The sequence below is a fragment of the Trachypithecus francoisi genome, unplaced genomic scaffold (genome assembly GCF_009764315.1).
Source record: "Trachypithecus francoisi isolate TF-2019V2 unplaced genomic scaffold, Tfra_2.0 Lachesis_group14, whole genome shotgun sequence".
NCBI lineage: Eukaryota > Metazoa > Chordata > Mammalia > Primates > Cercopithecidae > Trachypithecus > Trachypithecus francoisi.
Window position 1 is genome coordinate 41,131,215 of NW_022681459.1, and position 17,746 is coordinate 41,148,960.

General features: G+C 50.8%; 1 protein-coding gene across 15 annotated transcripts in view; it reads right to left on the bottom strand.

The window, feature by feature from the left end:
• Positions 1-17,746, bottom strand: part of TANGO2 (transport and golgi organization 2 homolog) — a 47,413-nt gene that overhangs the window by 16,285 nt on the left and 13,382 nt on the right. For 13 of the 15 annotated variants that reach the window (XR_004442315.1, XR_004442316.1, XM_033232906.1 and 10 more), the window contains exons 2-3: positions 14,739-14,833; positions 7,507-7,595 (exon numbers count right to left, since the gene is read on the bottom strand). Coding sequence is in view for 11 of the 15 variants with exons in the window: in XM_033232904.1 (XP_033088795.1) it covers positions 7,507-7,595; positions 14,739-14,794 (145 nt within the window). In the remaining 4 variants the exon portion in view is untranslated. Of the gene's footprint in view, positions 1-7,506; positions 7,596-14,498; positions 14,693-14,738; positions 14,834-17,746 lie in introns of those variants that run through there. The other 2 variants (XM_033232910.1, XM_033232909.1) reach the window with 1 other exon arrangement.

Genomic DNA, 17,746 nt, shown 5'->3' on the forward strand with positions numbered 1-17,746 from the left:
CACTTGAACCCGGCAGATGGAGGTTGTGGTGAGCCAAGATCATGCCATTGCACTCCAGCCTGGGCAACAAGAGCAAAACTCTGTCTCAAAAACAAACAAACAAAACAAAACTGTATTTGCAACCAGCAGGATCATATATAAAGAAAATCCAAAAGGAATACCAAGACCAATGTATTAGAGCTAATAAGTAAATGCTAGCAAGAACTGGAAAGTGAAAATTTAAATATACCATTTATAACAGCATTTTAAAACCCTTGGTGTGATTTAAAAAAAAAAAAAAACCATGAAAATATTTAATGAAAAATGGGTGACAAAGACTGAAAACTCCAGGGCACTGTTGAGGGTCTCAAGTTGAGCTGACCTGATTTAAGGAGAGGTGCATATTCACTGACTGAAAGATTCAATAGTGGGTTTTTGTTTGTTTGTTTGTTTTTTGTTGTTGTTTTTTGAGACGGAGTCTCGCTGTGTCATCCAGGCTGGAGTGCAGTGGCGAGATCTCGGCTCACTGCAAGCTCCACCTCCCAGGTTCAGGCCATTCTCCTGCCTCAGCCTCCCGAGAAGCTGGGACTACAGGTGCCCACCACCACACCTGGCTAATTTGTTTGCATTTTTTTTAGTAGAGACGGGATTTCACCGTGTTAGCCAGGATGGTCTCGATCTCCTGACCTCGTGATTTGCCCACCTCGGCCTCCCAAAGTGCTGGGATTACAGGCGTGAGCCACCGCACCCAACGTCAATAGTGTTTCTTTTTTTTTTTTCTGAGATGGAGTCTTGCTCTGTCGCCCAGGCTGGAGTGCAGTGGCCAGATCTCAGCTCACTGCAAGCTCCGCCTCCCGGGTTCACGCTATTCTCCTGCCTCAGCCTCCGGAGTAGCTGGGACTACAGGCGCCTGCCACCTCGCCCAGCTAGTTTTTTTGTATTTTTTTTAGTAGGGACGGGGTTTCACCGTGTTAGCCAGGATGGTCTCGATCTCCTGACCTTGTGATCCGCCCACCTCGGCCTCCCAAAGTGCTGGGATTACAGGCTTGAGCCACCGCGCCCGGCCAATAGTGTTTCTTGTTGTTATTTGTTTCACTGGGTACTTCTTAGATAACTCAGTATTGTTAAGGTGACACTTCTCCCCAAATGACCCATAGATTCAACACCTGCCCAGTCAAAATCCCAGGGGGCTTTTTGTTTTATAGCAATTAACAGACTGACTAAAATATCTATGCATATGCAAAGGAACTGGGATGGCCAAAACAGTCCCAAAAAAGAAAGTAGACCCACACTTTCTGATTTCTATTTCTTTTTTTGAGATGGAGTTTCGCTCTTGTGGCCCAGGCTGGAGTGCAATGGCATGATCTCCCCTCACTGCAACCTCCGCCTCCCAGGTTCAAGTGATTCTCCTGCCTCAGCCTCCCGAGTAGCTGGGATTACAGGCATGGACCACCACACCTGGCTAATTTTGTATTTTTAGTAGAGACGGGGTTTCTCCATGTTGGTCAGACTGGTCTTGAACTCCCAACCTCAGGTGATCTGCCTGCCTCGGCCTCCCAAAGTGCTGAGATTACAGGTGTGAGCCACCATGCCCAGCCTGATTTCAAGACTTACTAAAAAGCAACAGCACTCAAAGACTGTGTGGTGTTGACATCAAGACAGATACGTAGATCAAAGGGACACAACAGCGTCAGGAATAGACCCACACATATATGTTCAACTGATGTACAACCAAGTTGCCACAGTAATGAACTAGGCAAAAGAAAATCCATTTAATAAATGATGCTAGAACAACTAGAGAGATTTGGGGGTGGGAGGCAGTAAATCTCAACCCCTACCTCACATTATGTACAAAACCTTGAGATAAATCATAGACCAAACATAAAAACCAAAATTAGGCTTCTAGAAGCAAACGGAAGAAAATATTGTTATATATTTTCCTCTGGGTAGGCAGAGACTTTTTGGATAAGACACAAAAAGAACAACTCATAAAAGAGAAGATAAACTGTACTTTGTTAAAATAAAATATTCTGGTTGGATGCGGTGGCTCACACCTGCAATCCCGGCACTTTGGGAGGCTGAGGCAGGTAGATCATGAGGTCAAGAGATACAGCCCATCCTGGCCAACATGGTGATCATCCATCTCTACTAAAAATACGAAAATTCACTGGGCGTGGTGGTGCACGCCTGTGGTCCCAGCTTCTCCGGAGGTTGAGGCAGGAGAATCGCTTGAACCTGGGAGGCGGAGGTCGCAGTGAGCTGAGATTGCACCACTGCACTCCAGCCTGGTGACAGAACGAGACTGAGACTCTACCTTAAAAAAAAAAAAAAAAAATTCTGCTCACCAAAAGTTATCATTACGAAATGAGTAGGCACAAAGGACTCATATCTAGAATGGATAAACAACTCTTACAAATCAATAATTAAAACAAGAACAAAACTTCCAAATTTGCCCAAGCAACAAGGACCAGATTTACCCTCCTGTTAAAACAACCAAAAAATATAAATAAAACACATGAAACAATGGTGTATTTATTAGTCCATTCTCATGCTGCTACAAGGACATACCCAAGACTGGGTAATTTATAAAGGAAAGAGATGTGACTCATAGTTCAGCGTGGCTGGGGAGGACTCAGGAAACTTACAATCGTGGCAGAAGGGGAAGCAAACATGTCCTTCTTCACATGGTAGCAGGAAGAAGTTCCAAGCAAAGCAGGAAAAGCCCCTTATAAAACCATCAGATCTTGCCTGGGAGCAGTGGCTCATACCTGTAATCCCAGCACTTTGGAAGGCCGAGGCAGGAAGATCACCTGAGGTCAGGAGTTCGAGACCAGCCTGGCCAACATGGTGAAACCCCATCTCTACTAAAAACACAAAAATTAGCCGGGCGTGGTGGCAAGCGGCTGTAATTCCAGCTACTCAGGAGGCTGAGTCAGGAGAATTGCTTGAACCTAGGAGGTAGAGGTTGCAGTGAGCCAAGATCGCAACATTGCACTCCAGCCTGGGTAATAAGAGCAAAACTCTGTCTCAAAAAACCCAAAAACAAAAACAAAAACAAAACAAAACAAAACAAAACAAAAAACCCCATCAGATTGCGTGAGAACTCACTCACTACCATGAGAACAACAGCATAGGGGTAACTGCCCCAAGATTCAATTACCTCCCACTGGGTCTCTCCCAGGACACGTGGGGATTTTGGGAACTACAATTCAATATGAGATTTGGGTAGGGACACAGCCAAACCATATCAAATGTGTTTTACAAAAAAGGATATGAGAGACAGGAAACAAAGTGAGCCCATGATTAGAGAGGCTCCAGGACCCAGCCCAGGGAGTGGCGGGACCAGGCTGAATTCAGCAGACTCCCTGAGCTGAGAAGAGGGGCTTTAGTGTTTACGGAAACTGAGACACCCAGAGTTCATGGCTGCCATAGTTTGGATGCTTGTCCCCCAGATCTCATGTTAAAATCTGATCCCTGGGCTGGGTGAGGTGGCTCACGCCTCTAATCTCAGCACTTGGGGAGGCTGAGGCAGGTGGATTGCCTGATGTCAGGAGTTCCAGACCAGCCAGGCCAACATGGTGAAACCCTGTCTCTACTAAAAACAAAAAATTAGCTGGGCGTGGTGGCAGGCGCCTGTAATCCCAGCTACTCGGGAGGCTGAGGCAGGAGAATCGCTTGAACGTGGGAGGAGGTTACGGTGAGCCGAGATAGCACCATAGAACTCCAGCCTGGGCAACAATAGTGAAACTCTGTCTCAAAAAAAAAAACCAAAAAACTGATCCCCAATGTTGGAGGTAGGGCCTAATGGGAGATAGATCTACCTAATGGCAGATCCTTCATGAATGGTGCTGTTCTCACAGTGATGAGTTCTAGCTCTATTAGTTCCTCTCAGAACTGATTGTTTAAAACAGCGTGGCACCTCCCCGCTCTCTCTGGCTTCCTCTCTCCGCATGTGATATGCACATACCACCTCCCCTTCCCCTTCCATCATCACTGGAAACTTCCTGAGGCCTGCATCAGAAGCAGATGCTGACACCATGCTTCAGGTCCCCTGCAGAACTCTAAGCCAAATAAACCTCTTCTCTTTATAAATTACCCAGTCTTGTGGATCACTTGAGGTCAGGAGTTTGAGACCGGCCCAGCCAACCTGGTGAAACCCCATCCCTACTAAAAATACAAAAATTGGGCTGGGGGAGGGATAGTGTTAGGAGAAATACCCAATGTAAATGACGAGTTGATGGGTGCAGCAAACCAACATGGCACATGTGTACCTATGTATCAAACCTGCACGCTGTACACATGTACCGTAGAACTTAAAGTATAATAATAAAAAAAATACAAAAATACAAAAATTAGCTGGGCGTGGTGGCGGGTGCCTATAATCCCAGCTACTCGGGAGGCTGAGGCAGGAGAATCACTTGAATCTGGGAGGTAAAGGTTGCAGTGAGCCAAGATCATACCATTGCACTCCAGCCTAAGCAAATGAGCAAGACTCCATTTCAAAAAAAAAAAAAAGAAAAATTACCCAGCCTTGGCTGGGCACCATAGCTTATACCTGTAATCCCAGCACTTTGGGAGGCCAAAAAAGGAAGATCACTTTGGGCCAGGAGTTTGAGACTAGCCTGTGCAACACAGCAAGGCTTTGTCGCTACAAATTATTTTTAAAAATGAGCTGAGCATGGTGGTGTGCACTTGTAGTCCCAGCTACTCGGGAGGCGGAGATCGGAGGATCACTTGAGGCCAGGAGTTAGAGGCTGCAGTGAGACAGGATTATGCCTCTGCACTCCAGCCTGGGCCACAGAGTGAGACTCTATCTTAAAAAAAAAAAAAAATTACACAGACTCAACTTTTTCCTTTAGAGCAACACAAACGAACTAAGACAGTGGCACAAAAGTACAGAGAGGAAGGAGCTGCACAGAGAATGTCGGGTCAGCATCTCAGGGAGGAGACTATATGACACTGGGGCAAGAACCACCAGTGCTCACACAGGCCGGGGAGTAGGGCTGGCTCCCAGACACCAGGCTGGAAAACCGCAAGATCCAGGAGCACCGAGAAAAGTACACAGAGGGCATCACAGAGCTGTGGGACAAAGGCAAGTGAACTAATATATGTATGTAACTGGAGGGAAGGAGAGAGCGAGAGAGAGGACAGAAAAACTACTTGAAGAAGTAATGGCCGCCGGGCGCAGTGGCTCATGCCTCTAATCCCAGCACTTTGGGAGGCCGACGCAGGCGGATCATCTGAGGTTGGGAGTTTGACCTGACCAACATGGAGAAACCCCATCTCTACTAAAAGTACAAAATTAGCCTGGCGTGGTGGCGCATGCCTGTAATCCCAGCTACTCAGGAGGCTGAAGCAGGAGAATAGCTTGAACCCAGGAGGCGGAGGTTGTGGTGAGCTGAGATGGCACCATTGCACTCCAGCCCTGGCGACACAGCGAGACTCCATCTCAAAAAAAAAAAAAAAAAAAGAAGTAATGGCCAAATTTTTATGAATTTAATGATTTTGATTTGCATTTCTTTTTTTTTTTCTTTTCTTTCTTTTTTTTTTTTTTTGAGACAGGGTCTTACTCTCTTGCCTAGGCTGGACTGTGGTGGCTCAATCTCGGTTCACTGCACCCTCTACCTCCCAGGCTCAGGTGATCCTCCCACCTCAGCCTCCCGAGTAACTGGGACAACAGACATGTGTCACCACATCTGGCTAATTTTTTGTTGTTGTTGTAGAGACAGGGACTCACTATGTTGCCCAGGCTGGTCTCAAGCTCCTGGCCTCAAGGGATCCTCCTGCCTTGGACTCCCAAAGTGCTGAGATTACAGGCGTGAGCCACTGCACCAGGGTGATTTCATTTTCAACAAGTTCTCAAGTAAAGCTGGTGCTACAGGCCCAAGGACCACACCTGGAGAACCACTGTCCTAAACTTTTGCACACAATCTGGTGACGTCAGAGAGTGAGAGGATGTGGGCCTTAGTGATATGGTCACCCCAACACTTGGCAGGAGCCTGTGTACATCCGTGCACCAGCTGCCACCATCAAAACACCACAGGGGTGAACAATTCCATAAGACTGGAGCTCCTGGGGTTGGCACTAGTTCAGAGGCAGCTGACAGACCTGGGTGCCAGGGTGGGATGGAGCCCAGGAGGGCACAATAGTCAAGGAGCCAGAGGAGGGAAACCCTCTGAGCCGCCACGTCTTCATCTACAAAAACCTTCCACTTTCCAAGGACATCAGTTCCGTGCCTTTACCCACCCGTCCTGACCAGCCCTGCACCCACTGCATCCTCCTATACCAGCAGGCCTAGGACCACCCTGCCTCAGTCTCCGTGCACCCGTCCTCCTCCCACACAGTGCCAGGACCACTCAGCCTCAGCAGCATTCTCATACTACTGCCAGGCCACAGGCCTACATAGGAGTCCTCACAAAACCCCACAGCTGAGCTTTTATTTGATTGACTGATTGAATGAGACAAGGTCTTGCTCTGTCACCCATGCTGGAGTACAGTGGCACAACCTCAGCTCACTGAAACCTCTGCTTTCTGGGCTCAAGCAATTCTCTAGACTCAGCCTCCTGAGTAGCTGGGGCCACAGGCACATGCCACCATGCCTGGCTAATTTTTGTATTTTTTTTTGCAGAGACAGGGTTTTGCCATGTTGCCCAGACTGGTCTTGCACTCCTGGGCTCAAGTAATCCTCCTGCCTCAGCCTCCCTGCCTCCCAAAGTGTTGGGCTCACACCTGTAATCCTAACACCTGCCCTCCCAGCCTGGGAGGCAGCACAGGGTACACACAGCCTCCATGGGCCCACGAGGTCACACATCTGGCCTGAGTGGGCACCCTGGAGCATGCCAGGATGACTTGGTACCTGGTACACAGGCAGAGTAATCTGTGGCTTCACCAGCCATCTCTGCACATCTTCCATGTAGACTCCCACCACCCCATGGGCAGGAACTGCTTCCTGTCCAACAGGACTTCAACGAGGCTGGTATCTTTGGAGGGGAGGACCTGGTTCTCACCCCTACTTCTGCCCTATGAATACACCTCATGCAACACTGGCATGGTGCAGGTGACAGGGCTTCAGCACCAGCGGCTCCCCAAACTCAGCCCCACCATCCCTGAAACAAGTGTGCTCATGCACAAACACAAACACAGGCACGCACACGCACGCATACACATGCATGCACACACTCACATGACTGGGTCGCTTCACATGACCGAGTGTGCATCTGTACATCACACACATCCACCCACATGCCCTCAGCAAAGAGGAGGATCCAAATAAAACCAACTGACCTTTTCATGTAATGGGGCTCCCGTGCAGACACACGGCACGAGAAGCAGCGCAGACAGTGCTGGGTGGGCAGCTCTAGCAATGCCCAGTGCTGGGGCTGGCCCCGACCACGAGCCCCATTGGTTCCACCTCTACACCCCGCCATCACACTCGGAAGCAGCACCACTCAGTTAGGGTCACTCGGCTACGCAGGGGCTAGGGAAGCAACAAGGCGCGGCCACCGCCGAGCACGCAGGAAGACTCACCACTGAGGATCTCGTTGTTGTTCCCCCAGAAGTCAGCTAACTTGGAGGGTCGACTATAGAATTCGTCCCTGTTGGCTGCCAAGATGAGCCTGCAAGAGGAAAGCACCACTGAAGGCTTCAGATGGAAACGAGCGAGCCAAGTCTTTTTCTCTCTTCACACACAAAACTGGCCTCAGTGGCAATAAGGGCCAGTCTCAGAGGGGCAGGAAGCCAGCAGTCCTGCCGCACCTGCATGGGAGGAAGGAGCACAGTGGCTACAGGTGAGCTCTCAGGAGCCTGCAGCTGGGGCTGCACTCAGAGCCTTGCCCGTAAACAGGAGGATGCTGGGCAGGGACACACATCCACAAAACTCAACGGCAGGAGACGGGTCTGCCAGGCCCTTAGGGGCTGGTACCAAGCATGCCTGGAGCCCAGGCTGGAGGGCTGGGGCCTGTCCCTCCTTCTGTCCATCTGTCCCCAGCCCTGGGAACACCCACAACAAATCCATGGGCTCCTGGAAGCGTGAGCTCAAGGATACAGATTGAATGGCACAGCATGTGGGCGTCTGAGGGCTGCTCCATTCTGTGTCTTTTGGAGTTAATTTCTGGGGTCAGTGGGGAGTGGATGGGAACTTCTCTGTTTTACTAGTTTTTTTGCATTATGAATCAAACAAATATTTCTATTTTTATTTATTTTTATTCTTTGAGATGGAGTCTCGCTCTCTCACCCAGGTGACGTGCAGTGGAGTGCAGTGACGCGATCTCGGCTCACTGCAACTCCCACCTCCCGGGTTCAAGCTATTCTCCCACCTCAGCCTCCTGAGTAGCTGGGATTACAGGCAGCCACCACCACACCCAGCTAATTTTTTGTACTTTTAGTAGAGATGGAGTTTCACCATGCTGGTCTTGAACTCTTGACCTCAAATGATCCACCTGCCTCGGCCTCCCCAAGTGCTGGGACTACAGATATGAGCTACCACACCCAGCCTAATCAAATAAATATTTCTTTTGCAATTAGGAGAGACATCTAAACTTTAATAGCCCTGGTCTTGAAGAAAGAAAACTGAGTTTCAAGTCCCAGCTTGGACACTAGAAGAAAACAAATAAGGACATAGTAGTGACTGAGTGGAAGGGGTCAGTTCCTGCAATATCTGTTAGACCTGAGGATCTAAGAAGCAATGGCGGGGCCAGGCACAGTCGATGACACCCATAATCCCAGCAGTTTGGGAGGCCAAAGTGGGCAGATCACTTGAGCCTAGGAGTTTTGAGACCAGCTTGGGCAAGAAAGTAAGATCCCATATCTACAAACAAAAAAAAAAAATACAAAAATTAGTCAGGCGTGGTGGTGCATGCCTGTATTCCCAACTACTTGGGAGGCTAAGGCAGCAGGATCATTTGACCCCAGGAGTTTGAGGCTGCAGTGAGCTGTGACCGCACCAATGTACTCCAACCTGGGGAACAGAGAAGCCCTGTCTCTAAAAAAAAAAAAAAAAAAAAAAAAAAAAAGATGGCTGAAGACCCCCTGAACACTTGTGCCATGGAGAGGCAGCTCCAAGGAGCAGGGCTCGGCTGTCCTACCATCACACTGTGAGGATGAAACCAAGCTGCAGTGGTGAGATCCTGACAAGTGTTTAAAAATAATTTCCATATTGATCACTGCACATTAAGTTCATAAAACATTTGTTCCTGATGAAATGTTAAATAACAGACATTCATAAAATTGAGAGTAAAAGTGGTGCTCATGGCTGGGTGCGGTGGCTTATGCCTGTAATGCCAGCATTTTGGGAGGCCAGTGAGGGTTGATCATGAGGTCAGGAGTTCAAGACCAGCCTGGCCAAGATAGTGAAACCCTGTCTCTACTAAAAATACAAAAATCAGCTGGACGTGGTCGTGGGCACCTGTAATTCCAACTGCTTGGGAGGCTGAGGCAGAGAATTGCTTGAACTCGGTAGGCAGAAGTTGCAGTGGGCTGAGATCGCGCCATTACACTCCAGCCTGGGTGACAGAGCAAGACTCCATTTCAAATAAAAAAGAAAGTGGTGCTTGCACCCACCACTCATGCCCTTAGAGACCTGTGTGCACATGTGTGCCCCCCAACTCAGCATCTGCCCCTGAAGCTTCCTGCCTGCAGAACTGGGGAAATGCTTTTGGTTGTTGCCAGGGACTGTGCCATGCCTAGAGCCCTTGGGGTCTGCTACGGAAGCCTCAGCACCTCCAGGGTGCCTCACTCAGCCTGCTCTGATGCCCAGCTGGCCCCAGGGCTGTACCAGGTCTTGGGAATGTGCTGCCTGGGATGGGGGGAGGTGGTCTCTGTCCCTGATATGAGCCTCAGCCTTTGTACCTCTAACTGCCATGTTTCAACCCAGACCTGGACCAAGTCTCCATGTCCCTTCTGGGCAGAAGTGCCCCCCAACCTCTGCAGCGGGGATGGCAGTAGAGCCCACTTTCTGTGGGCTGGACAGTGCAGTAGAAGGCAGTGCACCTGCCCCAGACCTGGATGGGCCAGTCTTGTAGAAGGTGCCCACTGGCTGTAACCTGGCCAGCAGGCAGAAGAAGGGAGAACACCGTAGTCCCTGACGGCTATGGTGGGGATGCGCCAGGGTCTGGGATGAGAGCTCCTCCACCCCATGGGTGGGGTCAAGCTCCGTGTGGTTCTGCTCAGCATTCTCTCTTAAATACCTTCCTCTTCTGCTTCCACGTCCCAGAGCCCTGCAGGTGAACAGGGGTTGGGGGAGCCAGGGACATCTCATCCCAGTCCAACCCCAAACCAGGCTGGGGCTGTTGGCCTCGGGTGCTGATTCTGACATAATGCTCTTGCAAAGGGAAAATAAAGGGGGGAAAAGTAAGAAGAAAAGCTGAATGAGCATGGACTGCTGTCCTAAGATGTTCAGCTGTCTGTTTTTAAACAAGGAGCAATTATATATGTTTGCCTATTAACTCAGGAACATTAATTGCCAGGTTATTTTTGTACCAGCAGTCACTGTTTAGCTGAATTGCTGGTGGTTTCCCAGGGATTTCAATGAATACATAATTCAGGGATGAGCCAGCATGCCGAGTACCCAGATCAAGCCCCAAAGAGGGGAGGAAGTAGCTCTCTCCGTCATCACTGGTAGGGCTGCACATGGATAGAAGCCTATCTGCGCCCCACGTCCAGAGAGACAGGGATGCACCCACCACGGTGAGGTCCCTGAGGACGGCAACTCACCCCGGCTTTATTTTGTTCCAATAACTGAAACCACTAATTATCCATCACCACTTGACACCCACGCTGCTAGGCAGGGTGAGTGTGTGCACCGTCTCGGGGGGTATATGCATCATCTCAGGGGGCGAGTGTGTTCTGCTGGGGGGTGAGTGTGTGCACTGTCTGGGAGGCAGTTTGGTGACAGATGGATAGGAAGTACTCTGGCCTGAGATCCAGTGATCAAACCCTGAGTGGTGACCCCATGGAAGCTGCCCCATGAAGTAACGGCTTGTCCTGCAGCCACTCCAGGCTGAAGTCAGCAAGGGGCATCGCATGGGGCTATAAACAGGCAGTTTTTTGTTTGTTTGTTTGTTTGTTTGTTTTTGAGATGGAGTCTCACTCTGTCACCCAGGCTGGAGTGCAGTGGTGCTATCTCAGTTCACTGACACCTCTGCCTCCCAGGCTCAAGTGATTCTCCTGCCTTAGCCTCCCTAATAGCTGGGATTACAGGTGTGTGCCACCACGCCAGGCTAATTTTTGTATTTTTAGTAGAGACGGGGTTTCACCATGTTGGCCAGGCTGGTCTCAAACTCCTGACCTCAAGTGATCCACCTACCTTGGCCTTCCAAAGTGCTGGAATTATAGGCATGAGCCACCGCGCCTGGCCGTAAACAGGCAGTTTCGAAAGAGGTAGGGTGACATGATGAAGTGACTGTTATCTTGCTGCGGCGTGTTGGTTTTCTGTGATGGGTATCAAATTGCCAAACACGGTGGCCTAGGCTGGGCATGGTGGCTCACGCCTGTAATCCCAGCATTTTGGGAGGCTGAGGCAGGAGGAGTTCCAGACCACCCAGGACAACATAGCGAGACCTTCTCTCTAGCAAAAAAAAAAAAAATTAGCCAGGCATGGTGTAGTCCCAGTTACTTAGGCATGCTGAAGTGGGAGGATCACTTGAGCCGGGGAGTTTGAGGCTGCAGTAAGCTATGATCACACCACTGTACTCCAGCCTGGGCAACAGAGCAAGATCCTGTCTCTAAAACAATAACAATAATAATAAAAACATAGTGGCCTAAAGCACCCCACTTTTTACCCCAGTCCACAGGTGAGGAGTCCAGCCCAGCCTAGCTAGGTACCTGTACAAAGCCTCCCAAAGTGCTGCAGAGGTGCTGTCAGGGGCTCGGTAGAAGCACCTGTGCTCCCAGTCTGCAGCATGCCCTTCTCCTGGCTGGATATCCCACAGCCAGAGCAGCAGCAGCCACCAGAAGTGTCTCACACCCTCCCATCAAGTCAGGAAAACACAGCGCACATTTGCTCAGTCACCCAGAGGTGGCACATTTCGCCTTTGGCTTAGGGCTTGGGAAAATAGTCCAGAGAAATCCCAAGGCCAACTGGTATGGCAGAAACCACAGGACAGGTCCTGGCAGCAACACATGGGTTCTAAGTGAAAGCAAGAGGGGCCCATGTCAACCCTCCTCCTCTCTACCCAGGGGGCCAGGTGGCACTGACCAGCACCTGCAGACTGGCCATCAAGCTTTCTTCCCAGAGGTGGGAGCACTCAGGGTGGGTTGAGTCTCTTCGGCAGCCTGCAGGAGGTAGCCCTGAAACGCATACAGAGTTGGCCGGCTCTCCTCAGCGTGCTAGTTTCCTGGGGCTGCCGTAACTAAGCACCACAGACTAGGCGGCTGCAACAACAGATACTTTTGTCTCGCAGCATTGGATGCTGGAGATCCAAGATCAAGGCGTCAGCAGGGCTGGCTCCTTTTGAGGGTCTTCCTGGTATACAGACAACTGCTTCTATCTCTGTATACACACCAGCTTCCCCTATGCGTATCTGAGTCACCCATCGTATTGATTAGGGCCTACCTACATGACCTAATTTTACCTTAATCTTTTTTTTTTTTTTTTTTGAGATGGAGACCTACTCTGTTGCCCAGGCTGGAGTGCTGTGGCACACAATCTCGGCTCACTGTAAGCTCCGCCTCCCAGGTTCACGCCATTCTCCCGCCTCGGCCTCCCAAGTAGCAGGGACTACAGGCACCCACCACCACACCCAGCTAATTTTTTTGTGCGTTTTTAGTACAGATGCGGCTTCACCCTGTTAGCCAGGATGGTCTGGATCTCCTGACCTTGTGATTTGCCCACCTTGGCCTCCCAAAGTGCTGACCACTGCACCCAGCCCTTAATCTTTTTTTTTTTTTTTTTTAGATGGCGTCTCGCTCTGTCGCCCAGGCTGGAGTGCAGTGGCGTGATCTCGGCTCACTGCAACCTCTGCTGTCTGGGTTCAACCCTTCTGAGTTCTCCTCCTCAGCCTCCCGAGTAGCTGGGACTACAGGTGCGTGCCACCACGCCCAGCTATTTTTTTGTATTTTTAGTAGAGACAGGTTTCACCATGTTAGCCTGGATGGTCTCAATCTCCTGATCTCATGATCTGCCCACCTCAGCCTCCCAAAGTGCTGGTATTACAGGCGTGAGCCACCACACCTGGCCCTTACATTCTTTTTATTTTTTTGAGATGGAGTCTCGCTCTGTCACCTAGGCTGGGGTGCAGTGGTGCAATCTCAGCTCACTGCAACCTCTCCCTCTTGGGTTCAAGCGATTATCCTGCCTCAGCCTCCTGAGTAGCTGGGACTATAGGCACCCGCCACCACGCCCGGCTAATTTTTTGTCTTTTTAGTAGAGACGGGGTTTCACCGTGCTAGCCAGGATGGTCGCAATCTCCTGACCTTGTGATCCACCCAACTCGGCCTCCCAAAGCACCAGGATTACAGGTGTAAGCCACCGCGTCCGGCCCCTACATTCTTTAGTATTCTGTTCACTCATTAGCCAGCCCAACGCTACTCCAGTCCCTGTGGCAGACAACAGTTCTTTCTTTCTTTTTTTTTTTTTTTTGAGGCGGAGTCTCGCTCTGTCACCCGGACTGGAGTGCAGTGGCCGGATCTCAGCTCACTGCAAGCTCTGCCTCCTGGGTTCACGCCATTCTCCTGCCTCAGCCTCCCGAGTAGCTGGGACTACAGGCGCCCGCCACCTCGCCCGGCTAGTTTTTTGTATTTTTAGTAGAGACGGGGTTTCACCGTGTTAGCCAGGATGGTCTCCATCTCCTGACCTCATGATCCACCCATCTCGGCCTCCCAAAGTGCTGGGATTACAGGCTTGAGCCACCGCGCCCGGCCAACAGTTCTTTCTTAACATTTCTTCCACCTTCCCTGCAGCATGCTGTCTGCTGCTTGGACCCTAGCCTGGCCCTGCCACTCATCCAACTGCAAAATGGGAAAACACCAGACACTCTTCCTTCCTGATTCCTTGGCCTGAAATGACTTCACTCAGCCTTGAAGTCAAGCAGCATGGTGTCTATGCAACTTTGTGATGACTCAAATCTGAGACCCTCTTGAAATGGTTCAAATCATTTCTGGTATAGATTTTAAAATGATGAAAACTTCCCAAGCAGTTGCATTAGAGAATGGTTACAAGTTTCATTTTGGGCATGGGTTACATCTCTGCCTCACTCTCCGTGGGGATAAATGCTGGGGTGTCCTAGGGAATGGAGGTGTGGCCGTCCTGAGTCCAGGGTCAGGGGTGGCTTCTGGCCTTGGTTTCCTGACTCCTCTGGCTGGTCCTCAGCATCCTCTCTACCCCAGGTCCTTCTTCCTCAGCTCAGAACCCACACACAGACCCCTAACCTGGCCACCACTTTGACTTCTCACCAGCAGCTGCGACCAGCCAACCCAAGCTGGCTCTCACTCACTGACACCATTGCCCCGATTCTGCGGCCCGACCCTCCTCAAAGCCCATAGAACTGCATCCCGCCTGGACCCATGTCACTCCTCTGTCCTACCTACGACTGCCTTCTGTGGCTGAGTCTTCACGTCTTTGTACATCGACTGGAGTCCCCGCCCCAAGAGGCATTCTGACAGCATCCCACACTGAGTGACCCTGTCCTGAAGGGCAGTGCCAGGCCTGTGCAGCCCCGGCCTGGCCCACACACCTTCCTGCACACAGCAGCTCGGGTGGCATGAGAACTGGCTGGGCACCCAGGACCCTGCAGGGTGCAGCAGATGCAGAGCGAGGGGGTTACCTGTATGCATTTTTGGAAACAGGGCGAGGATCAAACTTAAAGAAGATGATGCACATGGTGGCACAGGGCGGCTCTGCTCACACAGGTCGAAAGGTCTGCGGGAAAAGGAAAACACCGAGTTGAGTGGATGCCAGATACTCAGAGCTGCCCTCCAAACCTGCAACAGGCCAGAACAGACCCACCTCTGTGGTACCTGTACCGCTTGCTGGGTGTGGGGTACTGGACACCACATTTCTGGCCAGCGCCATGCAAACACCTCCCAAACCCATACACTCATCAGCACTGGCCAGACTGTCTCTCTACCACCTGCAACAACAGCCCTGAACAGAAGCATCTCATCAGCACCACGGTACTCTGAAGGCTTGGACACACCGAGCTGGGGGACTGGGGGGCTCAAAGGGGGCAGCAGCAGTGAGGGCAGGAGCCACACTGTGAAACACAAACTTACCCATCCAAACTTAAAGAATGAACTCAGAGACCCAGAGAACAGAAAAAGTAAGACTTTTAACGACAGTCTTGCAAAATCAGGTGTCAGACAGGCAGGCACACCCAGCACAGTTTCAACAAGCAATTTATCCCCTAGTGCGCAGGTCCCTCCCCTAGATCCTATAGGCCGAGTACTATGGGGTCACAATTTTTCCTGGACGTCACCTATTAATTGTTGGATCGGGGCTTCAGGTGTTCTTTGGGGGTTGTCTTGCTATATTTTGCTGCAGGCCACAATGCATTGCAGTCTTAGTCAGCTCAGAGACTTTTTAAGTATTTAACTTACGACCTAAGTAGCAGGCAGGCTGATAAGAACAAACAAAACGAGCTATTTTGCAGGCCAGTAAACTTTCATCTTAGACTAAACTTCTTTGGTTCGGGTGAAGGCAACTAAGTGGGGGAAAAGAGGAGGCTGACAAGCACACATCAGCTATCCAAGCAAGGGCCTAGTATATCCTGTTTCTTCTATAGTTTGCTGACCTAAGCCAATTCAAGGCACTTTGTCTTGGAAACAGACCACTGTATACATTTTTCCTTTAAGACCGTCCTCCACATGCACATCTCCTCCCCTACAACAGCACCAACCCCACCCCACATGCTACTAATGGAGGCAGCCCTGCCTCCGCCCCCATCCTGCCAGGCAGGACAGCATGGCCCACTCACCTGGGATGCAGGGCCTACAGGCCCCACTCAGCACACACACTCGCCATCCCGCAGGACCCGAGGGCCCCACACACCCACAGCAGCTGGCATGGACACGTGCCGTGGACACGCTGGGTGACTGCACACTTAGCACACACCTCTTCCCCACCCAAGGACCTCTGGGGCCCAGAGCAGGCAGTTTTCCACAGTGCAAACGAGTGGAGAACGGAGATTAGATCCCGAGGACAGCCAAGGGTGACACTCAAGTTTCCTGAAATGTGCACGTGTGCAATGATTTAGTGACATGGCTCGAGGGCAGAGCCAGGGCTCATAGCTGGGACATAGGACAGCCAAGAAGCTGTTCAAATACTGAAGACAGCCAAAAAGATTCCTCCAAGAAAAGTCTAATGAGTGGGGAGGGTGGTGAAGAGGGTTCAGTGTATGTGCCTCCACAGGCACGGGCGTCAGGGATGGCCACTGGGCACCGTCTGCTCCAGTGAGGAGCTGGCAGCTGTGCAGTTGAGGTGTTGGGACAGCAATGATCACCACCTGCAGATGTACTGGGTGGTGGGGGATGGGCAGCCATTTGAGATGGTCTTCTCTCTGCATAGGATGGGAAGCTAAAGGGTGTGTCATCACAAGGGGTCCCTGTGAGAAGCAGACTAGGGGCTGGAAGTGGGTTGGATCCCCTCGCTGGGTGCCCTGGAAGCGCCCATAGGGGGCCATCATCCGAGGGTGGGCAGGCTACTAGGGCCAATCCTTTTGGTGAAAACAACTCAAGATGCTCAATAAAATATGAAAACATCTTAAAAATTGCCAGGAGTTGATGAGCTCATGCAGTATTTGACCAATACTTGGGAGAGTGTGGTCCACAGCGGACAGCAGAATACAGTGGCCAATCCTGCCTCAGAGCATTTGCCCACTGAACACACTGGGGCTCATGCTCTGGTGGCTCCCGGGGGCGAAGGAGACAGAAGACAAGGTCCAGATACCCCCGCAGGATGGAGAACCTAACAGAAGACTCTCCCCTAAGTTAGGCTGGGACTCCAAAGAGCAATGCTCAGGGAGAGATGAACTATAGCCTCAGTCACCCCCAGGGCTCATGGGGACATTGCACAAAAGTGGGGGGATGTTCCTGAGAAGTGGTGGCACAGCCGGTTGCCCAGGTCCAAACTGGGGGTACAAGGACCTGCAAGCCAAGCACAGTTTTAAGGGGCTCCAGCACTGGCAGTGCCCCTGTGCCTGAAGTTCTCTCTGGAGAAAGATACCTTCATCCTATACTTCAAAGAAGTCTCAAAATCATTTTTTAAAGACCAGAAGCAGTACATAGTCAGAAAGAACCACATAATGAAAGAAGCACCATGGGCAAGAACCAGCAGAAAGATAACCGTACATGCATCATCAACCAACCATGCTCTGATGGCAGAAAAAAAAACAGACAGCTCAGAAATATCTGCAGGGGAAAGGAAGTGATGAAGAGCAAACTGCGTTTACAAAGCAGCAAAAGGAACTCAAGTTTTTTGTTTTTGTTTCTTCGCTCTTGTTGCCCAGGCTGGCTGGCATAATCTTGGCTCACCACAACCTCCACCTCCCGAGTTCAAGCGATTCTCCTGCCTCAGTCTCCGAAGTAGCTGGGATTACAGGCATGCGCCACCATGCCCAGCTAATTTTGTATTTTTAGTAGAGACGGGGTTTCTCCATGTTGGTTAGGTTGGTCTCGAACTCCTAACCTCAGGTGATCCACCCGCCTCAGCCTCCCAAAGTGTTGGGATTCCAGGTGTGAGCCACCGCGCCTGGCCAAAAGAACTCTTAGGAAGTTCTTTTAGAAATGAAAGCTTCCGCCGGGCGCGGTGGCTCAAGCCTGTAATCCCAGCACTTTG